Raw genomic sequence first — 23031 nt, forward strand, 5'->3', positions numbered from 1 at the left:
TTAAAAGTGTATTTTTTTATTGTTTTATATTCTTATGATGGGTTTCCCACCGTTTTACGCCAGCGACACCCCGGTGATTTTACTCGCCCCACACAGTGATTTCGTTACTGTCTTCTGCGGACCTCTTTTGGCTATTTTCGCACGTGAGACTGCTGGGTATACATAGCAATTTCCGCCAATCAACACGGCGGGCGTAAGAATTTTCGGGCAAGTCAATTGAAAGAAGCCGGTTGCGACAAATTCACGAGCTGTTGCGACTTTTTGATAGGTGCAGAACTTAAGAAAATTGACAAAAAGATTAAAGAATTACGCTTCCTCGAGTAACTGCCATACAGCGTTTCACGGTACGGTTCGTTGCCGGTTCATTTTCTGGTATTACGTGAAGAAAAAAAATTACCTATGAACAAAACATTTTTTTTTCAGACTGACGAGTTGAGTGGTCTCCCAGATGTACAGAAAACAAGTGAAGGTTAGTAGAATTTCTTATTATTATCGTTATGCATCGTCTTTTCGCAGCTTAACAAGGGCTGAACTTATTGACACCACAAGGGAGCAAAATGCTGGAAAGAAGTCAATCGAATGTTCTCTTTCTTTTAACTTTTCATGAACTTTTTTGTCATTTCGGTATCATGACTAGTCTAACTTTGCGGTTGTAGTCGTATCCAAGATGAACGGCCGAAACGGACGGCGAAAGAGATTTACCCCGGCGAAATACAGAACTAGGAACCTGGTAATATCAAGACTGCAGACGGTGGTTTATGTAGGGAAGTGGGACCGGGGAGCTATCGCTACCAAGAACGACGACCCTCTTTAGGAAGGATCATCTTCATTTCGAACTCTGGTTCCGGCAGTATAAGCTACAAGAATATGTAAACGCATTTTTTGTTTCGTTAAATCCCTCGTACATCTGTTTATTTTTAGTAGACAACACTGATAGCGCTGGCCCTTCAGTGCTTGACGTCCGCCCCGAAGTGTTTATCTCGTATCAATGGGATCTTCAGGACGCTGTCAAACTACTGAAGAACAAGCTTGAGGAGTCTGGGTTCCAGTGCTGGATGGATATCGGTCAAATGGGCGGAGGAGATTCTTTGTTTGCGGAGATCGACGCCGGGATCAGAGCCTCAAAGGTGGATCGTTATAAATGTCTTCTCCCTCCTGTTTCTAGCCCGTAGAGAGGGGGAGCGGGGGGGGGGGGTACTCCCAGAAAAATCAGGTGGAGGTTTGTGGCCCGCTTCACAAAACCCTTACCCTATTTAAGACCAAAATCTGTGATTTTCCCTACCCTATTCATGGCCTGATATAAAATTCGATACCCTATCTACCCTGTTTCAGACCTGTCTTATAGTTAGTTCCCTAACTCAGCCTGATGTTGAAGGCATTGTGAAGGGCTTTTGTTGATAGTCTTATCGATAATGATGAAAGAGTAGCTTCTAAAAGAAAACCCGGAATCAAGACAAGAGTGCAAGAACAATACCGGCCCTATCTGAGACTGAAATGGCCAAAATCGATACCCTATCTGACTAAAACGGCCGGGGTTTCTACCAAGCTTAACACTTGCCGGTCTCTTTTGAAGCCTTTATAAAGATCGTCACGTAACGTTTCTGACTACATATGTCATTATTTCTTTCCAGGTGGTGATATGTTGTGTGACACAGCGTTACTGCAAATCCGAAATGTGCCAAAGAGAAGTCACGCTAGCAGACGCGCTGAGAAAACCCATTATTCCCTTATTGTTCGAGTTTCTTGACTGGCCACCCGCAGGACAACTGGCTTTGATTTTTGCCAAGCTGCTTTATATAGACATGTCGCAAGGTCCTACAAGTTATTTTCCAGAAGACAAATTAAATGAGCTCTGTCTCAAAGTTAAGGGCCATATTGAGCGATGATTCTGACGAAAGAGTTAAAGTCTTAGGGTGAAAACACATAGGAATTACGAAAATGATAAAGGAATCCGAAGGCTTCCGAGAACTGGCCGAGGTTTGCCGAGGAGCTTTCGACCTCTACAGCACCATCGCGCTGGAGAGAGACCCCTCGTGTATACTTGTAGGATATTTTATAATTCTGAACTGGATCGTAAGTTTATGAATTTGCATATAGAAAATCCAGGGTTCTTAGCATACATTAGGTTGTAGATAAACGCTTTGGCTCTGAAAAAAAGCCTGTTCCATTCTTCGGCAGCTTGGTTTATTGTGGCTCAGCATTTTATTTTCTGGCACTAAACTCTGAAAATAGTATCGAGATGGAAACTTAACAGGGAATCTTGGCTGAGAAGCAGTTTAAGCTCAAAAGTATACCTGATGGTTCTGATCCTGGGGTTCTAAGTTAATGTTTCTGTAAGCAGTTCGAATACGAAGTCTTTGGCCACCTGGGCCTCTCCATGTTTACTTTATGGTAATTTTGACGTCATTGTCTGGTCAGAGATCTCAATATGTAGTCTACAGAGAAAGATTTCTTGTTGGACCTGTACATGTTCATCTCGAATATAAGTCATAAAAGATTTGAAGCCTTTTTAACATCTGTACATTCGCGTAATGTTGCATTTTAAAAACGTCCTACCGCGAAAAGCCGTCATAATTATTTCCCATCAAGCTTTGCAAAAATTAATATAACACGGCGGCGCGCGGGAAATCTAGAATCCTAAAATAGCAGAAGCGAAACGCCCAGCATGAAAACAGGCAAAGAAATATCGAATTCAAATCACAGAAACAGTTAAACACAAACGATTTGGAACAAAACTGTTTTTTAGCTAAGATTCCCTTTAACAAGTCTTCAAAAAGAACGGCAGTTTGAGAGGCACTCCTCGCGCATTTCACACAGACTACACCTCTACACCAAGCCAAAAGAAAGGAAAGGCTTTTTGACATCAACCCAAAGCTTAGCTATTTATCATCTTGAAGTCAGGTTTACAAACTCGCGATAAATTTACCTTGAGCTTATTGTTTTACTTGCCCGCTAACGCGTCCCAACAGTTTAGAAACTTAAAACTTTCCTCATTTATTAAAAGATATTTAGCTAGGTATAGTTCGATATGTTTCGTCACAGAATGTATCAACTTAAAAGAAATTTTTATAATTTATAAATATAGTTTTTCTAAGTGGTTTTCATAATGTTTTTTTTTAAAGTACTGTGAGTTGTAACAAAACTACGAATTATCACTTTTATTGAAGAACTTTTTGCACATTTATTATGAGAATTTTTTAATTAAAAAGGATATTCTTTTGCGCCTCCCTTCAGGCGTGAATAGTTGTCCCATTCTCATGACTTTAGTTATTTGTCTCGCTTTTCCTTGAGTGCTGAGAGGCTTTTGTCGTGTGTTTTCCAAGGGACTGACAAACAAGTGGTCCTCGTACAAGAACAAATTTATTATACATTGCTTAACTGTAGCGCCTTCGTCCGCATTGGAAACACAGGGCGTTAGCGGCTTCTGTGTCCTAGCCTGTTGTTCTTGGGCCTTGTCAAGACGCTGGCTGTAGCACGTATGGCAAAACTGATAATGCCGTTTTTACTGCAGCTGAAGGAAAACACTACAGGTATGAACTAGTCCGAAAAATTTGGCGTCTCCCTCCCCCTCCCCTCGCCGCAGAACCCAGGGCTTTGATGATGACAAACATTTCAGGTCTAAGCCAACTGCCTACACTCATGAAACCTTTACAGAAAAGCTTTAGTCTTAGTTTAATAAACTCCCACGATCTTGCGGTGGTCTTCACTCAGTTCTTTCAAGGAACAAATTGGGATAGAATCGGAGACCTTCGACGCTGTCATCCCGGCATGCTTTGCCAGATTGTTCTGTGACCAGGAGCCTGTCAAAAATAGCAACCTGTTGTTACATTAATTGGAGCGGTTTTCAATTGAGTGTCAAAAGTACTTAGACAATTACTTTGGTTTGGGTTTTACTACGATTTGAGATCGGCTGAGTAGTCTCATTGATAAGTAATTGGTTTGGTTTTGGTTTCACGACACTCAGTTGAAAACCGCTCCAATAGTAACATAAATAAGTCATAACTAACCTAGGAAAAATATTCAAGTGGCAAAAAATTGAGGGGGAGGGGATTGAACAAGATCCGATCTCGACGTGGTTCGAATACGTTACAAATAACATGTTGCCTGAGCCCAAGGTTCTGTTACAGCAATATGGAATCATAAGATTTCACTAAAACTGAGCACAGAAGCTCACAGACAAGGAAGAAGTATCCAACATTACCGTTCTTTAGCCAACATGACAGAGACTTTGGCCAGGTGAGCCAGTTCTTCTGCTGTTAATGACGACTTTTCATCAAGCTAAAAGGAAAACAGGTAAAAGCGTTTTTCATTAGACTGATAGCAAATATCACGACCTGATTCTTTCGATAGATTAACACTAAACTATTCACAAATCTCTGTTCACCATCCGGCTCCGTTGATTAAAAAACACTACGCCAGAAGAATTTGAAAACGCAGCTTTATTTCTACGGTTAGGCCTACCGTTCACACTAATCCGTCACGAAAACGGAGCTTTTCGAAAACGCTGTTCAAACCGGAGGAAATTGAAAACAACGGCTTTTCGTTTTCGTGTGGACAGAAAACATGAAAACGGAGCTTTTTCGAACGATGACTTCTCGATAATCATGTGATTTCTCCGCTTGAGGTTTTTCCAAACACAAAACAAAATTAAAATGACCGGTGGCTGTTGCGTTTTTAAATTCCCCCGGCCTAGCGTGGACGGAAAACATTTGATGCGTTTTCAGAGTGAAACCTCCCTTTTAAAATTCCTCCGGCCTAGTGCAAGGCGTTTCTTGGCCTCATGTTAAAAACGACGCACGCGGTACCGCTGTACCTGATTTTTGACGGGTTTCTTTTGATTCGACCAATCAACATCTTGGAAAAGTGTGAGTGGAGTCGACAAGCCTAATGTGATTCGTTAACCCAAAAGAAACCCATCAAAAAGTCGTCAAATTATGTGAAAAAGACTGTTTAATTTAGTGGTACTTAAGTAAACGTTCAACGTTACTTGTTCCATTTCAAGTCTAAAATACTTGGGTGTCGCTACAAGTGAAAATTTACTTCATTAATTTCAGATCGCTGATAAAATCAGAAGCCACCATTTCGTCACTTTAGTACCTAGATCTAACTAATTATTTTAAATTTGCGGCTTCGTGCGTCCTCCTTCATCGACTTATTCACTAGCACTGAAGCTCGGACTTACCTATTTAGCGCGACGTTGTGTTCAGTGATTGCAGGGATTAAAAGTTATTTGAACTTTTTTTATATGTACAGAAGGACGACAGTCACAAGTAGAAAAAATGGTGTAGACATACTTACAATTTGCTTAGTTGTCCGTATAACCTCTTCGTCACTGTGAGACAAGGATTGAATAACCAAGACCCCACTGTCAAAAGCTCGTAATCTACAATGCAACGTAAACAAAAACGTGTAAAGACAACATTCTACGAAAAAAATCATAAGCTTCAGTGGTAAATATTAATTAATACATTACAATGAAACCTCCAGTAAGCGACCATAGTTTTGGAAACCCAAGGTGATCACTGACCAGAAGTATTTGATAATATGGGAAGTTTAACTTATAGTAATTTGGTAACATTCCTTATACGACCACTGACTGACACGACAAGAAATCAGGTGGCTCTGGAGAAATCGGTGACTCTGGAAGGTTCAACCACCTCCTCCACCCTCCCCTCGGGAGGGGGGGTGTTAAACGTTCTAGCAATCCTTAATTTTACCCTCTATTTTAAAAATTCACAGAAGTAATCAAAGTTATCCCCGTGAACAGCGGGCTGGAAGAAATCCTGCGGTGATGGAGGTAAGCTGAAAGGCGCCCACTGGGCAATGCGCACCGCCCGTTCTTGGGAGAAACTGCTTGACGCCCTGACGGAAGGGGACGGTCTCGAAGGCGGCACGCCAGAGGTGTGAGTAGGACAAACCGCCGCCAGATCACTGACAGAAAGGTGAACATCAACATTGGTCATAATTGTGAAAAGCGAAGAGTTATATTCACAAGTCGGCCAATAGTGCATTAAACTTACTTTAGTGGCATATTCACAGATGAAAACATTTTGGCCGCATTTACTAGATCGTCAGGAGAGACCAGCTGGAGAGAGAGACAATATTTCGATGAGGGTCAGCCCTATTAGGGATTTTCGGTATACGGGATATTTAGGTTAAAAAACAACGGGATACAGGATATTGAGGGCGGGGGAGAATTGGTGGGATATGCTATATTAAGATCAGATAAAACGGGATATCGAGTAGGGAAATTGTTAAGGTTTACAATCGGAATTAACAGGATACAGTGGTTTTTAATTGAGTGCCGTAAAACCAAAACCAGAGTAATCACTCTAGCCAATCACAAAGGACACAGACAATACAGTGAACCAATCAAAACTCCAAGTTAGTCACGATTGGTTTTGGTTTTACTTCTGATTGGATGAAAAAGTGGCGCGAGTTTTTTAAACCAATCGCGTAGCGTAGCAAGCGCAAAACCAATTACTTTTCGACATTCAAATTAAAACCGCTCTATGGGATACTCAGGCCGCCCTTCTATAATGGGGCCTATACCATTGACAAAAACTTGATAACGTTTCTCAAATTAAAAAAAAAAAAAATTGAAAAAAACTTCCAAAACTAAGCATAACGTGAACCAAAGACGTGAGAAAGAGAGAACCACACAAAAAAACTGGAATGTTTATACACCGTTTGTGTTATGTCGAATGATTTTCTTGATGAGGGAGAAAAATCCATAGAAACTGACAAAATGCAAACCTCCATTCCTCTGGCCCTGTTGAACCTACAGTACACATCAGTCAAGGTCATCATGCCTCCCTCATCCTTGATAAAAAAATCAAATAAAAAAGTCTATGTAGCGTCCTTAGTTTCGGACCATTCCTTAAAGGTCTATGTTCACTTCTGCTACACAACATTGCAGCAACCGGTAAAACATGTATGCTGTTGGTCATTTTCAGGTTATTTTCACGAGTATCCGACCCTCTGCCTTCATGAATTCAACTGAAGTTTCGCGTTGGCTTTACAATTGAGTCCTGGATGTGTAGGGCTCCGCATTTTGAGCGAGGTTCCCTCGCAGACCTTACACACATATATATAACTGTCTCTTTATCTTTATCTTCTTGTCAGAGTCTGTTTGAGTGTTTCTTAATTGATACCACGTTGTAACGAATTTCATAAACAATCATTGAATGACAATGAAAAAGATAAAACCTGAAAATAATTGCACGGCATTCTTACTTACTCGTAGAATCAGAGCTAATAATCACTAACAACGTTTTTCCTTAGAACTTGGTGTTTTAAAATCATCTTATTGCAAGTAACGAAGCCTAGTAATCTTACCATGATGATCTTTTGTAAGAATGTCCCCAGTTCTTTAGCTAGTTCTTTATGGTAACTCGCGCCTGATCCGTGTGTCTCCCTAAAACAACATAAAGTACATTCTTAGCCATAGGAAAGGAAGGCTAGGCTTGAGGCCGCGTTCACACTACGCCGGAGGAATTTGAAAACGGAGGTTTCACTCTCAAAACGCACCAAATGTTTTCCGTCCACACTACGCCGGAGAAACTAAGACACTCAGTGAAAACGCAACAGTCATCGGTCATTTTTTTCTGCTGGAAAAACACTCGGTCGGGGAAATTGCTTTATTATCGTGAGGTCATTGTTTTCAGAAAACTCCGTTTTCAAAATACTTTATCTCCACACGGAAACGAAAAGCCGGCGTTTTCACATTTCTCCGGTTTGAAGAGTGTTTTCGAAAAGCTACGTTTTCGTGACGGATTAGTGTGGACGGTACGCCTAACCGTAGAAATAAAGCCGCGTTTTCAAATTCTTCCGGCGTAGTGTGGCAGTGGCCTGAATGTTGCCTGTTTATCCCTTTGTTTTCTTGAAGTGCCAGAGTAAAAATGACCCAATTTGTTTTTCAGTTAATATTCACTATATTCACGAATTCACTACTAACATTTAATTACCTTGTCACAGGATTAGCTATTCCCATACTTAAAAGGTATGACTTGAATGTAACTGTCTGAAATGTGACACAAACACTCGAATTATTGAAACGCAAATGGTGTACAAAAGGTACTTTTTCGTCTGTTTTTATGCATTCAATAGGCCACTTCCGAGTTGCCTTTTGCCTCTGTGTCAAAACGAGTCTTAGTGCAAACCCATTCATATGAAAATGTGTTCCGCCTAGAAGTTCATTTTCATGTAAATCGAACTCGTTTTGAAACAGAGGCACAAGGTAACTCGGAAATGGAGTAGTCTTTAGCCACTTCAGAGACGTCTGAAGATTTCAATCCTGATGAATGACATAGCTCTACAGAGCCACTAACTTTAATTGACTTGTCAATTAACATCTATTTATATGTAAAAGCCAGAACATTTTGGCACAGCGTGAATAGGCCCAGGTACGAGTTCCGCGTTATAGTGTTTTGCAGAACGTGGTTTTAGCTGAAAGCGCACGTAAGAGACAACAAGTTGAGACAAAGGAAAACTATTCATTCTTTACATTCCTTTAATCACTGCCATCTTACTCAACAAGATTGTGTGCTCCTTGTGGATAAACTAGGTCCTACCTCCAATTTTTTTTTAAAAAAACTACAGTATATGATTTCAAACGAACACTTCACTTTATAGCTGACAACTACACTGTATTATCTCTGTGGAAGGTAGTCTCAATTACAAGGCACTGTTCAGTAAAGGAGCCCTGACCCCCCATCCCCAAAAGGCATTCTTCTTGGGAAGGAACCATCCCAAATATTTTCACCAATAGTATTGTGTTGGCGACCACATATAACAATTGAATCAAGTGACCAAGCTGGTTGATGCATTGATGCAGAAACTGGGCATTAACTGCATAAGAATAGTTATTTACCTCATCCTCAGTAATTGAACCTTTTTTCTCCTCCAGCTTGGAGGCCACTTTATCAGCGATGGCGACCATTTCTTTTGCCTGGCAAAATTTAGAAAAGAAAAGCAAGCTGTAAGTTGAACCATCCTGAACTACACCCACTGGCAAGTGGGAACGACTCTCTGAATTAAAGAGCAGAATAAATATTAAATAAAATAAAACAAATGGGAATTACCAGAGACACAGCCATAGAGTGGCTTTTCATCCACTCCAGTTTTTCTGGTTCGAATTGGAATTTGGAAAGTGTTGGTTTTTGTGGAGGGAGGAAAACCAGAAAACCCGGAGAAAAACCATTGGATCTTGAAGGATGAAAACCAACAACAAACTCAACCCACATATGATGCCAGGTCCAGGATTTTAGCCCGGGCCTTATTGGTGGGAGGAGAATGCTCTAACCACTGTATCATCCCTGCTCTCCTAAATGTTACCCAGGGAAAAGTGATGTCTCCTAAGAAATCGTAAGTGAATGATTCCGAAGTGTTGCAGCCAAGCAATTATTATTTAATAAATGAGATGGATTCACAGACCATAGAATGGTTTAAAATTTGCAGAATTAACAAAATTGTTATAAATATTTTGTTCATACCTTCTCCATAAGAGCATCTAAATCTTTAAATGCCTAACATCAGAAATAATGGAAAATATTAAACACTTTAGCATTTACAAATAAGCTACTGGACCAACCTTGAAAGCACAAGCTACCGAGACATACTAGTAAGTGTGGGGTTTGATAGCTCTCATACACGATGTGAAATATTTTCCCATCTGTGTGGCATTCCTACCCAGTCAGTCAAATGAACCTCAGTATTTTTCACCTTTTGAATATAGTCATCAGTCTCTTTAGATTTCTGTTCTAGTTTTCTCTCAATTCCTACTATTCCTCCAATTCCTCTGGGCTGACCCTAAAAGAGAGATTAAATATTCATAATTAATCTGATCATAATTACTGCTAACTGCTTATGACCAAGAGTGAGTTCTTTACAGGAGAATCTCCGTGAAGGACCTTGCCGTATTAACAAAGCGATAGTGAGGTCAAAGCAGCAAGGCAGAGAGGTTGGAGATTTTCCCGTAGAGATTGAACGTTCGAGGTCAATAAGTTGTTTATTATATGGCTTTTTGCTTTGTCTTTGCAGGCCCCTAATCAGCCTATGGGCATTATGGGAGAATGCATGTAATGCCTTAGAGTTAACCAATCAGAGCATGCATTATATCGCCTACAAACACAAGCCATATAATAATTACTGTTTATGAAATATTTTTTTCCAGAACTCCTGATCAGAAAAAGCCAACATCATTGTTATGTGCTTATAACAGTCTGAAAAAGGCACATTTTTGTCATGTCAAACAAAGATGGTCTGAAGTTTTTGTCAGAGATCCTATCTACCAGTTGCTTTCCTGCTGTGCCACTGGAGGTTGACTGGGTATGTTGTTGCACCCATGATTTCTTGTTAATCAGCTCAACCAACCGAGCAAAAAACTACAAACAGAACACAAAAGATAGCCAGTGAGTGTTATGAGAATGGATAAGAATAAAAAAATTATAAAATTGTAGTTTTACAGTGTCTATAACTTCACCAAGAAAAAAAATCTTCTTTAAACCTTGAAGAAATACCTTAACTCACTTGTCTTTACCTCTGAATGTCCTCCTTGTTTAAAAGAAAACTTGACACAAGCATACGGACTGGAGACACATGGACCAGGTTCTTTGTTTGCTGGAGGTGGGTGGAAGTTTACAATCACTTTTGCACTGCAGCGAAAAAATCATCAAAGAATAGGCATCAACAAAAACAACTTAAATCAGAACAGATCCCATCTCCGTGTGCAATTCATTTCTTGAGTTCAAAAAAATAATGCAATCATTCAAAGATAGTGCACCTATAAATGTTAAGCCCTAGGGTTGTGGGGAATGGGGGGGGGGGGGGCATGCAGACCTAGGGTAATTTGACATTTTCAAGGAAGCCAGAGTCAAATTCCCCACCTCTGGGCACCAAGTTAATCTCAAATTCACGCCCCCATGGTGACTTATTTCTGTCAGAGACAGACCTTAATAACTGATGAAGCTTTATTAAATAACTTTCAAATAGTGTTTATTAATGGTGATACATGAACCACAGTCTCACCTAGGAAGGTGACATCATCTGCAAGGCAGAGTGATGGTGGCCAAGATTCTTTTGCACAAGTTTGGTGGTACCACATCAAACATGTGTCATGTTGGATCCAAGGAATGTTTTTGGCCACCATCTGGATCTTCTCTTGTGCAGATTTCACACCCATAGTAGAGACCCATTTCCAGGTTCTCTCCATCTTCGAAGATGGCGGCAATGTCAAATTCCTGACCCTGGGGAAGCACCTAAGTGTCAAAGTCCCTACCCACAGGAAGGCTCGGTGAGTTAATTTGCCATGGGTAGCCTGCTCACCCCCCACCCTTGTGCTTAACAATGATAGGTGCATAGCCATTACATGTACTTTAAACAAACACACCGGGAAGAAAGGAAGGTTTTCTGTGGATTTAAAATTGTCAATTTCAGACCTCCTTTGAGTCGTAATTTTTTTTTTTTTTGCTTATAAAGGAGGGAAGGGAAGGGGGTGTGTCACATTGGCTTTGGGTGGTTAATGTGTCTGGAGCAAAGAGCAGGGTGTTAGAAATGGTTAGGAAAAGTACAGTATACATAGGTGGAGGAAAATTGTTGATCAAATGGCTATTTAAGATGAGTTACCAGCCTATTAGCTTTTTCACACCTCAAGAACAATTACTATCCTGGGTAGTGATCATCAAATACACTTTACACTTTTCATGTAAATGTCACAAACCTGCTCATGAAGCCACCTGATTGTTCTTCCACTTTACTTACTAGGGACAATGACACTGATATGGCTCTGTCCTATATACAAACATTGAATGAATAAAATAACAAACTGTATGTAGCTTGGAGGGAGGGTGGTGTGAGCAGAGCTACTTCTTAAAGGTTCAGTTTGACCCTTAATGCATCACTGCCCACCACTTGCCTCCCTACTTTTATTCTAGGAGTGCCAGGATTTTCAAATCAAGGTGACCCAAATATGACTGAACGAGACCGACGATTTTCAGAGAAGTCATATGAACTTTTCTGTTGTTTCATTGTTCAAGTTTACTTATTTCTCAAGGTGTCTCAGTGAAGGCTGTAGCAGCTCAAATATTTCAGCAAAGCATTAGAAATTGATCTATAGGCATGAGATTTAAGTTTTGTCCTCCAGTAATGAGACTCACACTTAAAATTCATGAGGGTTGGGCTGGTATACACATCAGACCAAAATTGCCACAATCTACAAGTATATGTCGGACCAAACTGGCTTATGGGGCTATAATAACAAAAATGTAAAGAGTACGACTTGGACTTTGAGAGAGGTAAGGGTTTTCTTAGCTATTTCAGAGTGGTACTGAATCAAGAGGGGCGTTATTTTTAAAGTGCTTAATTTGGAGTTCTCTATTTGTGCACCTTACCTGTTGATCCAAATCATCCCAGACTATTCTGTGTGTTGTGAGCTTTAGAGTACCATTTTCAAACGTTGTCTGAACAAAGATATTAAAGAAACTACAGTTTCAGTTTGCAAAATCAAGAACAAAACCAGCGACAGTACGTACTGTGTCAAAACTTCATCATTTTCCTGATTCTCTGCTACCGTGAAAACAGAACTAAACTTTCTACCTTTTTGTCTCCATCATATATTCTGATCCCAGACTGCTGGTGAACACCGGATTCGCCTGGTAAAACACATGAATTTGAGGAAGAAGTCCAGCTGAAACGATCCATGACAAACTTCAATGTACACGTCTATGCAGCTTTTTTTTTCAGTACTGATCTCAATTATGTTTCTTAACCGCCATGTTTTTGTCGCCTGCAGTTTATCGCTCAGCGGTAGTTTCCATCGCCTGTGTCACTCCATATATCGTCACATGAAAGTTCCAAATATGCGGAAATATGGCGAACGAAATGCGGAACTATTTTAGGAAACTTCCGTGAGACAATAAGGAAGAAGTTTGGTCCCTAGTCTGTAATTCGGTGTACCAGTGAAATGTTTCCATAGCTCTTCTGGTCCTCGTGGAGTTTCTGAATGCGCTTGGCGCGTATGGAGGGTGTTCGTTTAGCTTTCAAATTTGGTGCCTGGAAACCCACAAGGCAGGTAAGCTTTTAAAACTTTAAGCTTCTCGCTAGCTGCTTCACTAGACTAACTTAAAAGCAGATAATGATTAATTTGTGTTTGCAATTTTAGGAACAGCTTCGTGAATGCCAGCTATTAAAGGGACATCCAGTTTAGCCAACTCCACTCCCTCTCGTGCTCCACCTATCATGATGTGCATTCTGTATAAGCTTGATAACAAAATAATAATGATTAAGCTTGAGTATTTTTCGTTTAGGCCAATATGGCACTGAATTAGGAATAAAATAAGACGCAAAGGAATTCTTGGCTACACTTCATCTTCATTAAGGGCCATTCCATTCAATACAGGTATATGCACCCCACCCACCCCCTTACCTTCCATGGATGACAGTTTTCTGTAACTCTAGGAAAAAATTCTGAAAGGGTCAGGGAAAACACCTCATCAGTAGGAGGAGGGAGAGGTTGAGGGTGGATATTAAATGGAATGGTCCTAATCAAAGTGTTAATGATGTAAAATCACCATAAAAAAAAAACTTATGTTTCTTTCTAACCATAGTGAAAAGTTAACCAACTAAAAAGTTTAGAAATTATTTGATCCAGAATCAAAATCTCATTCAACTTTTCCTGATCTACGGTATTTTGACAAACTGGGACAAAACAAAACTTTCAACATACAAAGAGCTCATTTTGCAAAAAAACAAAAACAAAAACAAAAACAAAAAAACCGAGATTTTATGAGGTTTAGGTTATAGTACAGAGAAATCATCTGACAGTAATGGTACTTCATATCCTTAATTAACCGTCATTTCATGTCATTTTGTTTTGCAAAGTACAGTTGTAATCCCCTTCCTTCACCTCACATCCCTTGCTTTGTGGATAATTGGACCCAGGCAATTTGTGTAATTAATGATTAAAGGTTCTGAATTGTTTGTGAATTCAAGGAATGGCTTCTAGGAATCTCTTGTGTTCAGTCAGAGGAGAAAGACAGGATCATGAAGTTTGTGTTCAAAAAGGATGCAAAATCTGCTCTGGTAAGCAGAAAAAGAACTTCAGAAATTATGGCTGTATAGAATAGTCCTTGAAAAATGATGGGTCTTGGCAAATTTTCAGTGAGTCTTGAAATCTTGGCATCTCAAACTCGAGTCTTGGAATCTCAAGCTCGTAAAAAATAAAGCAGATCTCGGCATCTTGTATTTTGGAATTTGAGTCTCGGAGTCTTGCAAGTCAAACAAAAGTTTAGCCTGACTTTTCTTCCAATTCTGGTTTTCCCAAGCCAATACCTAACTGCAGACAATAAAGCTCAAAATACAAAATAATATTAATATTAATATTCTATGTTGAACTGAAATGTAGTGATTGTTTAAAGACAAAATCCACAGCCCTTGTTGTCTTTTTTTGCTTAAATTAACTGCAGATTGGAAGATTGTTAATGAGGAAAGTGATAAGTGAATTCACACAGCTTCCTTACAATGAGGTTATTCTGAAAAGAACTGAAAAAGGAAAGCCTTACTTGGTAAGTATGTACAAAGAGACATGACAGGGAAGTTCTTTGAGCAACATATAAGGGTACCGGTAACCAAAAGTTAGGGTTAGGGAGGCGCAGTGGCCTCATGGTTAGTGCGCTTGTCTCCGGATCGAGCGGTCTGGGTTCAAGCCCTAGCAGGGGCCATTGTGTTGTGTTCTTGGGTAAGACATTTTACTCTCACAGCACCTCTCTCCACCCAGGTATATAAATGGTTACTGGCAAACTTAATGCTGGGGGTAACCCTGCAATAGCCTAACATCCCATCCAGGGGAGAGTAGAAATACTCTTAGTCACTTCATGCTACAGAAACCGGGATAAGCTCCTGCCTGATGGACCACTTGGCTGACATATGCAGACTTTACCTTTTAAACATTGGAGGTGCTACCTAGAAAATCATATCTCTAGGATAATTGAAATCTAGGACTCCTTATGATGAGTTATCCACACAGAGACTCATTGTTTTTTTTTGTTTTTTTTTTGCCTTGGAGTTTCAGTGTCCAATTTTCATTTGAGGGTCTCAACATCTCACTGAGTCTCAGATTGCACCATTTTTCACCCTTACCAACTAGTACTTGTTAATTTGACGATCATTACATAAACACATTATGATTAGTAACGTGCTGCAAAATCAAGCCAATGTCTTTCTCATTATCCCTACAGGCCAATGACTCTCTTGAACCATCACTGAGGAATTTTAGCTTCAACATATCACATCAGGTTTGGAATCAAAATGCATCTTTACATGCTGGCGCTGAAAGTAGAAAATAAAATAAAAATTGTCTTATGATGGTATTCAAATGATTATACTTCTCATGCCAGCTGTAGGATCTGATGTTGCACTGCATACATTATGTCATTGTCAGGTCTTGGTGATTTGCAGAGTGATGAAAATGATCAACACTTACAAGTCATACTGGACCTTTGTTACTTTAAGTTGGTGGTTTCTAATCATAATGCCTGGATTTGTCAACTCTTGCCAGATTTCACTCTTCAACTTTCAATCCAAACTGAGGGTAGTGGCCTCTTTCTATTTTAATGTATTCCCAATTTTGCAGGGAGACTTCACTGTCTTAGCTGCAGAGCCTCTAGTTCAAGGTATGATATAAGATTTTTAATTTACCTCACTGGCCAGTTACAGAGGGTTTTAGATGTAGGAAGAGTAATGTACTTCCAAGGGGGTGGGAATGGGGAGGGCCATTCAAGACTGAATTGGATTCAGGTAATACCATAATCGTAGCCTAAATATGCATCAGCCAGTGTCATAGGTCCACAGTGTAAGAAAAAGGTATATATGCTGACAGCTAAATAGCTTTCTGCGCCCTTTGCGTGCCTATGATTCTAGCTAATAATCCTTGCCAACCAGAGGGTATTCAACACATGCAAATTTCCTTGATGTTCAAGAAACTCAACCATTACATATTTAATAATATAGTATATAGTATAAGGTAAAGGTGGTTGTACAGGGTATAATAATATACATGAAAAAATTACTCAGTTCTGATTGGCTGAGAGCAGTGCAAAAAGTGTAACACCAGTGCAAATTACACATCGCAATTCTGGATTAGGACTAGTGTGCAGAAACTTTGAAAAAAGTTTTCTCAAATGAGTAAAAGTGGCTTCAAGAAAGATCTTCCAGCATTTCCTCCATGCAAATTTTTTCATGTCTATATCATTAATAAGTAACCATATGGTTTTTCTCATTCTTTTTGGAATTAATTTGCACTTATGAGTTTTTCAAAAAGCTGAAATTGCACTCGCAGAAGCGGCTCGTGAAATTTCAGCCTTTTGAAAAACTCACTCATGCAAATTAATTCCAAATTGAACTCAAAACGGTATGATTACCTATACGTATATCATATATCTTAACATTTTTCTTTTACATGTTTTAGTTGGTGTTGATGTGATGAAAACTACATACCCAGGTACATTTCCCTTTCATGAGCTTAATCACTGTGTTATGGTGTCCTTTCAGTATCATGGTGTTGAACACCTTTTCACAATTTACAAAAATCACTTGCTCACCTTTGCGATAGGTTCCTCAACAGTGCCTGGATTTTTTAACACTATGCGCAAACAGTTCACCTCGTACGAATGGCAGACAATCAAATCTCAGACAACAGAATGGAAACAACTTGAGATGTTTTACAGACACTGGGTAAGATTGAAAAAAAACTATTACTTCAACTAGATACTATAATAAATTAGTGATTTAGGATAAGTTTGAGATGCGGCGGCACAGCAGAATAGTAACCACATGGATTCTGACAGCCTGAAAGCACACAGGGTCACCCGTCAGGTGACCCTGTGTGCTTTCAGGCAAGATGTTTTGAATTCTCCCAGACTGCCTCTTCCAACCCAAGAGAATAACTGGGTACCTACATTACGGCACTTGACAAATGGCAGGTGGGAGGGGTTAATAGCAATAAATTACACCCAGGGGTTAACAAAGTTAAGCAGCAGGTGAAGCTCGGAGTATTTGGGCTAGTTGGAAAATTTAAAAGTTCTTTTCTTAGTATAGAGTTCTAAACTGGAATGTCTTGAGGGGCTCACACCTTCACCTTCACCTTCGCCTTCACCTATCTCTTTCATGACTAGGTGTCACATAAGGACTTAAGGAAGGGGATGCTGTCCACTGAACCACTAACCATTGACCCTTTAAATGGCTGCTGATTATAAATTCTTTTGTGAGTATTAAAACTAGCCTGACTAACCTCGTTTTTGAGTTGACAATCCAAAAGAATTTTTACTCTCAAACGAGTTTAGTGAGGCTAATTTAAATGCATACAAAGAATTTTAAATTGGCAGCCACTTATGAAAAGGGTCTATAGTACCCTGCACAAAGTGTAAACTTTGAAGTTCAATAGATGAGTATTGAAAGTAATGAGGCAATTACTTTGGTTTTAGTTTTGGTTTTACTATGGTTTGAGATTGGCTGGGTAGCCTGTTTGGTTTTGGTTTTACAACACTCAGTTGAAAACTGCTCTACTCTGTCCTACTGCTATAATTGCTCACATATGCCTGTAACATTTTGCATTCCTCTTCAGTGTCTTAAGGAAAGCTATGTAAAAGCTACAGGGGTTGGTATAGGCCATGATTTACAGGCTGTTGAATTTCAGATAAATACCACCGAATTATCACCTCAGGTATGTTGCATGTTAGATGTTCTTGGCCTTTCTACACTATATTTGGTTTGTTTCTGAAAGCAATATCATTTTGGAAACAATAGTGATCTTATATTCCTAGCTTTTGGAGACTTCCAGATTGGAACCCCGCCTTACGACCAACTTGCTGTGTCAAGCACCTTTTTGGGCCAGAAGGAAATGGTTCAGTCAGCCATAATGTTATTTTAAAAACGACTTCTTACGATAACTGCAGAAATTCTCGCGCACTCATTGACTAATTTTCAATGTCAATAAGCGGACAGACACATGAATTTATAATTTATGCGATGTGTCAATAAGGGAGAACAGACAATTTGACAATTTGTTATCGTAAAAAAACAAATTGATGGTAGTTTTTCATGCATCTGTCCGGTTATTGACAATGAATTTCGTCCTAACATTGTCAAAGTAGTCTGCAGATCCACCCAGCTATTGTCTCATGGATATAACCTTTATTTTACCCTCAGCAATAACCTTTATTTACCCTCGGATCCACAGCTACTTTGACGATGTCATGACGAAATTCATGGTCAATAACAGGACAGACGCATGACTGATGTCAGTTTGTTAATTAGTAAAACCACCCCTTGAACGCGACCACAATTTTTAATTATGGTCCAGCCACTGCAAAATGAACATATTTCGACAGTCGCGTGGTTCCACGGTATTTCAGGCAGTTGTATTCAAACAACTCGTGTTTAAGTGCTGACCTACTCATTTTTGTGCCGTTACTTGAGGGTATGCTCAAACCCAGCCGAGAAAAACCTCTGCACAACTGCCACCTTGGGGACAGAGGCAACTGGCCATTGTAGAGAGGTGGCTGTTATGAGGAGGTAGGGGTGTAAATATGACGCCTGTTTTTTCGGGGTTGCAACATTTTTATCTGTTGAAAAGTGCTTATTGTTGTAGGATATGAATATCACAATAAGTAGCATTCAGAAACAGAGACCAACGACGCGCGGTACGGATCGTGTTTCTTGACCTTATGCAATGAAAAAATGGAGTTTTCAATACATCGTTTGTCAGTCTTCAATTAACTGGCAGTTGTCGAGAGATTATTTTGTCAGTTGGGACGCGCTTTAGTGAGCGTTGCTGTTGTGAAGGGGTGGCCGTTTAGAGAGGTTAAAATAAGAGTGAATGGTTCAGATAAGAGTGGACCGTCTGGGGCAAAAGTGACCGTTGTAGAGAGGTGGCTGTTAGTAGGTTACAGAAACTGATGTCTCAATACACCGTGTATTTTTTGTATACTAGGCCTTGACGTGTGATACCCAATTTTTCCTTGATGAAAATGAAATGGATGAATGGCGTTTTGAAGAGACCAAACTAGATGATTTGGTAATTATTAATATTTCTGGTTAAGTTGTCACTTATCTCAGATGTTACACATAAGTAAGTTACTGATCTAGTAATGCTGTTTGTTCCACTTTCTTCTTTTGAATCCTGTATAGCATCAAGTGGCCGTGGCTCTAGGTCCTTCACGGACAATAAATGAAGAAAAAAGGTAACTATTTCTTACCCTATTCCAGGTAGCCTTCATTGCCGGTTTTTTCCCCGTTGGATGAGCCCACGTGTTGCGGCCATCTAGTACTGTAGTCGCAACACGTAGAGGGCTGGGACGAAAGAAAGAGGGCACTCGCGGGGAGGGGGCTGGACAGAGGGAAATTTTAAAAAAAGCGTTTTTGTACTTGCCCTCTCTGTCCCCTGCCAGTCGTTTTTCAACCCCGCTAACAGTCCCAAGGACACTTTTTTCCCCTTCTCCCAAGCCTCCACGGTTTTCAGGATCCAAGATGACGCATGCCCAATCAACATGCGCTCATTCTAGACATTTGGTTAGTTTGTGAGCAGTGCGAAGAACGGCCAGAGGAAAAACAGATTAGGGGCTCTGCTCCACAGATTACTGAACGCTTTGAACAGGCTAGATATTTCCCACCTTCCTATCATTCTACTTTATCAACGTCCGTTTAAGTTTATACTTCATTTTTGACAAAATGCGTCTGCGACCCAGTTCTTTTCGGTTTCTTGTGGTGAGAGGAGACTGGGAAGAGCAACCTTTCCTTACTAGCCTATGGAAAAAAAGTTAAACGTACTAGTTCAAAACAGCTTTGCCTTTCTAAATGTCAAGCAATTCTCAGTGTACGCTTATTTTTCAATATTTAATTTGTCTGGTTTGAACTTTTCTCATATATACTGTTTCTTTTTTCTTGTTAGTTTTCGCATTTCCAAGTTCAAAGAGCTTCAGTTTGCTGATATCGTGTCGTCTGCCATTCCTCTTTTTCCTGAAGAAGAATCAGATTGGGTTGCATTTCAGTCAAAGAAAGAAAAGAATCAATGAGGCATATTGGATGAACCTGATTCGGAGAGCTTTACCGCATAAAATGCCTTACGTCGTGTTGTTCGTGTAATTAATTATTAGCTTAAATAATTATATTTTTTTAATCTTCATTAAATAATCTTTTTACGCCTAGTTCTCATTCCCTTCTTCTCCTTCGTGTAAATCTTAAATTAATGTAAACATTCTTAATGAAATGGACGGATTCGGCTATTGTGTTGTTGCCACTCAATTTAGGTCATGTAATGATTCATTTGAGAGGTTACAATTGTTCTGTTTGCCGGTACATACTCCCGTGCAATAAGTTGCGTGTGACAAATTACACAGTTGTAACCTCCAAAATGAATCGTCACATGGTCTGAATTGGGTGGCGACAAAAACGTGAACACGTTCGCCGAATCCGTCTATTAAACAATTAGATTATGAGCTCGAGATTTCTATCGCGCGATAGTTGACGAGGACGTAGCCCGAGTCAATTATCATGGATCGAAATCGAGAGCGAATAATCTAATTGTTTTAGTATAAATCTACTAGTCGTTCAAAACTTTATCTAAATCCTCTTCAAAGAAACTTCGAAAACGCAAAGAAGCGGCCGTCATTTTGTTCACAAACACACACTGTTACGCTACTCACTATGTACAACAGAATAGATAGTAGCGTAGCCAATCAGCGAACGCCATTCGTGGTAGAACGCTAGTAGATTTATACTAAAACTGGATACTTTCAGTGCAAACTTATGATGCATGAGACCCCAAAGAGATATATTGAGAGAATAACGCTGGAACGGATTTTAAAAAAAACGTACCATTCGAGGGCTGTATTGCCCCTTAAGCAAGTGGAGGTCGGTACGAGTATATGACGGTCAAACTTGACTAAGAGCTGGATTCTCGTTGACTACGTTTTTTTTTTTTTTTTTTTCGGTCTTTATAGTTATAACGTGATGTTAATAGTGTGCTAGTGTGTGTTAATAGCCGGGCATTGTGGCGCATTTTGCAGGCTAAAATGGAGAATTTGGCGGGCTATAATGAATTTTAGCCCGCTGAAATAAACTGTCACTTAACAGCACGTTACTTCGTCTGTGTACGTCGCTCTTGCTGATGCATAATGAAAAGCAGCCTTTAATATAGCACGGACAAGCGAAGCCTTCTTTATCTTCTAAAACATTACCTTGATAATAAAACTCGCGTTGAAATCAATGTCTCGGGTCATGCTTGAAAAAGTTCCAAATCCGGTACTGGTCGCGAGTCCGCGGTCATAGCTTTTTTTATGGTACAATCATTAAATAATTCAAGTTAAATGTAGTGGTGTAAATTTGTGTTTCGAATTTGTTTTGGTTCGAAATTTTGCTAGTTTTGACTTTCTCGTTTCTCTTTCTCGTGTCTCTTCTACTTTCTTGACACTTCGTGTGTTCGCTTCCGTTTCACGGTAATCGGAAAACAAAAGAGAACCAAACAAACTAGTTTTCACGTGCTGAATTTTAGAGAATGCAGTCACCAAAGTGTTCCGCATTCCGTCTCTGTTTCAAGAGCTCTGAAGGAATAATCCGTCGTTTAGAAGATGTGACCACTCCAAGCCTCCTTTAAAATACCGTATTTATTCGATAACCTAGCCCCCTGGGTGCTTATTAAATTTTTGCCCTTGAGAGTGGGCGCTTATTCGAGGTGGGAACTTATTCGAGACTGGGCGCGTAACAGAATAAACACGGTATTTACAGCATTTTTTCCTTTAGGATATACAACATTCCATCTTTTGAAGTTGCGGAGAATATTCTGTCGTTTCCCAGAAAATGATGAGCCCCTGAAAAAAAAAACCATCGAGAACTGCCCAGTCACTAGGTATTTCTTGAACGTGCTAAGAACGTGTGCTGCGCTGTATTTAATATGTAACAATTAAAGCATGCGTATACGAGAGAAACAGTGGAAGGCCGTCGATGCAGCCTGATAACAATACGGCGACAGCTATAGTGTAGTCCCGGGGGCCGGTAGTGACAATTTCAAATATTTACAACTACCCTAAGAAGTCCCATAATACCAGCAACTATAAAAAATTGAAATGGAATATCGTAAAGAATACCAAAACACGAGGTTTAAACGTCAAAAGAAACGGATAATCCTTTCAGAGCCATATTGAGAGAGTTCCACTCACTGGAAAGAATTTACACACAATAAAATTGCCGATAATAGCAGTTAACTAACCTGCGAGGAGGAACGCACTGCTGATACAAGCTGGCATCTATGCACGTGGGCTGTGATGATAATCCGGTTATTTTGTTCCCACTTGTTTTTTCTTCAAAAGCGTGTGCGTTAATGACCGAGTTTCATGACTATAGCCCGGGTCTCCTTGAACTTCCTTCACGTACGATAAACAGTCACGCCTCCGTTCTCCAGGTCGTTTTGGCTTTGGCCCAAAGAGGTCGAGACCTATTATTTACAACTATGATCAGTGATGAAGCCTTCAAATAGTGCTGAAAGAAAGCACTGATTTAATTTTCAGCGCAGCATTCTTTCCGTTTGAGCTTAAATGTCCCGTGCCATGAAGTTGTGTCAATTAGTGCGGTGACCCTGGAAAGGCTTTCACGTAGCCAACCATAAATGCTCGAAAATATTCTACTTATCTGACCTGAACACTTGCAGGTACTCTTATAGACAACTAAGGTAACCCAATCAGATCACACACACTTTTTGTTCGACCAATCACGTGCAAATTAAAAGACGTGCGTGAAGTTTCGCGCGCTTGGCACTTATTTGGCGCAGGTTGCGAACAGCCGGAGGTTTTAATACGACTTTCTGATTAGTTCAGTTTACTGTTGTAGCGTGGCGTGATTGGCCATATACTGGTTTACTTTGGTTCTGGTTGTACAAGTGTCAGTACAAAACCATTCATCTCTCTTACCACTCACTCCATATTGATATTTTTGGGGGATAAGTTGATGGGAAGTTATTATAAATTTAAGTAAAAATTTAGATGT

The 23031-nt window shown here is 39.9% G+C and overlaps 3 protein-coding genes and 2 long non-coding RNA genes across 10 annotated transcripts in view; 2 read left to right on the forward strand and 3 right to left on the reverse strand.

Moving 5' to 3' along the window:
- LOC110053769 (uncharacterized) overlaps window positions 1-3241 on the forward strand; it is a 20906-nt gene extending 17665 nt beyond the window's left edge. For 4 of the 5 annotated variants that reach the window (XM_089273814.1, XM_089273815.1, XM_089273817.1 and 1 more), the window contains 3 exons: window positions 424-469; window positions 922-1127; window positions 1632-3241. In XM_089273814.1, the coding sequence (XP_089129940.1) occupies window positions 424-469; window positions 922-1127; window positions 1632-1886 (507 nt within the window). In that variant the 3' untranslated portion in view covers window positions 1887-3241. The remainder of the gene's footprint in view (window positions 1-423; window positions 470-921; window positions 1128-1631) is intronic. The other variant, XM_089273818.1, reaches the window with a different exon arrangement.
- Window positions 3144-12808, reverse strand: LOC110053771 (vacuolar protein-sorting-associated protein 36-like). The gene is made up of 15 exons (XM_020760051.2): window positions 12595-12808; window positions 12390-12458; window positions 11720-11790; window positions 10541-10655; window positions 10293-10385; window positions 9724-9810; window positions 9495-9527; window positions 8873-8950; window positions 7968-8023; window positions 7339-7417; window positions 6757-6822; window positions 6021-6085; window positions 5299-5383; window positions 4202-4278; window positions 3144-3800 (listed from the first exon to the last, which is right to left on the reverse strand). The coding sequence occupies exons 1-15, from the start codon at window positions 12697-12699 to the stop codon at window positions 3704-3706; spliced, it is 1176 nt and encodes a 391-aa protein (XP_020615710.2). The 5' UTR covers window positions 12700-12808; the 3' UTR covers window positions 3144-3703.
- Window positions 12809-12843: 35 nt separating this feature from the next.
- LOC110053773 (L-aminoadipate-semialdehyde dehydrogenase-phosphopantetheinyl transferase-like) lies at window positions 12844-20198 on the forward strand. Of its 2 annotated transcripts, none has more exons than XM_020760052.2 (11): window positions 12844-13069; window positions 13990-14079; window positions 14463-14561; window positions 15234-15290; window positions 15629-15668; window positions 16463-16495; window positions 16607-16728; window positions 17618-17716; window positions 18986-19069; window positions 19183-19235; window positions 19943-20198. In XM_020760052.2, the coding sequence occupies exons 1-11, from the start codon at window positions 13001-13003 to the stop codon at window positions 20064-20066; spliced, it is 870 nt and encodes a 289-aa protein (XP_020615711.2). In that variant the 5' UTR covers window positions 12844-13000; the 3' UTR covers window positions 20067-20198. The 2 variants fall into 2 exon arrangements, with proteins under 2 accessions (XP_020615711.2, XP_020615712.2); XM_020760053.2 differs by having other exon boundaries at window positions 12844-13065.
- Window positions 15030-16677, reverse strand: LOC149104009 (uncharacterized). The gene is made up of 2 exons (XR_016202098.1): window positions 16596-16677; window positions 15030-15324 (listed from the first exon to the last, which is right to left on the reverse strand). It is a non-coding gene; the product is annotated as an uncharacterized LOC149104009 (long non-coding RNA).
- On the reverse strand, window positions 19874-22712 carry LOC149104010 (uncharacterized). Its single transcript, XR_016202099.1, has 2 exons — window positions 22259-22712; window positions 19874-21860 (listed from the first exon to the last, which is right to left on the reverse strand). It is a non-coding gene; the product is annotated as an uncharacterized LOC149104010 (long non-coding RNA).
- Window positions 22713-23031: the final 319 nt, after the last annotated feature.

The sequence above is a fragment of the Orbicella faveolata genome, unplaced genomic scaffold, assembly GCF_042242905.1.
Source record: "Orbicella faveolata isolate gen_17 unplaced genomic scaffold, um_ofav_v1 contig_35, whole genome shotgun sequence".
Lineage (NCBI taxonomy): Eukaryota > Metazoa > Cnidaria > Anthozoa > Scleractinia > Merulinidae > Orbicella > Orbicella faveolata.

What these genes read in the sequence shown, in the direction of transcription:
- LOC110053771 (XM_020760051.2), bottom strand. Translation starts at nt 12,699, where the DNA reads ATGGATCGTTTCAGCTGGACTTCTTCCTCAAATTCATGTGTTTTACCA. An exon ending in TATATGATGGAGACAAAAAG is followed by an intron (nt 12,459 to 12,594) that starts GTAGAAAGTTTA and finishes ATCTTTGTTCAG; the next exon opens with ACAACGTTTGAAAATGGTAC. An exon ending in GTTCAATTACTGAGGATGAG is followed by an intron (nt 8,024 to 8,872) that starts GTAAATAACTAT and finishes GTCACATTTCAG; the next exon opens with ACAGTTACATTCAAGTCATA.
- LOC110053773 (XM_020760052.2), top strand. Translation starts at nt 13,001, where the DNA reads ATGCGCTTGGCGCGTATGGAGGGTGTTCGTTTAGCTTTCAAATTTGGT. An exon ending in GATGAAAACTACATACCCAG is followed by an intron (nt 16,496 to 16,606) that starts GTACATTTCCCT and finishes CCTTTGCGATAG; the next exon opens with GTTCCTCAACAGTGCCTGGA. An exon ending in AGATGTTTTACAGACACTGG is followed by an intron (nt 16,729 to 17,617) that starts GTAAGATTGAAA and finishes ATTCCTCTTCAG; the next exon opens with TGTCTTAAGGAAAGCTATGT.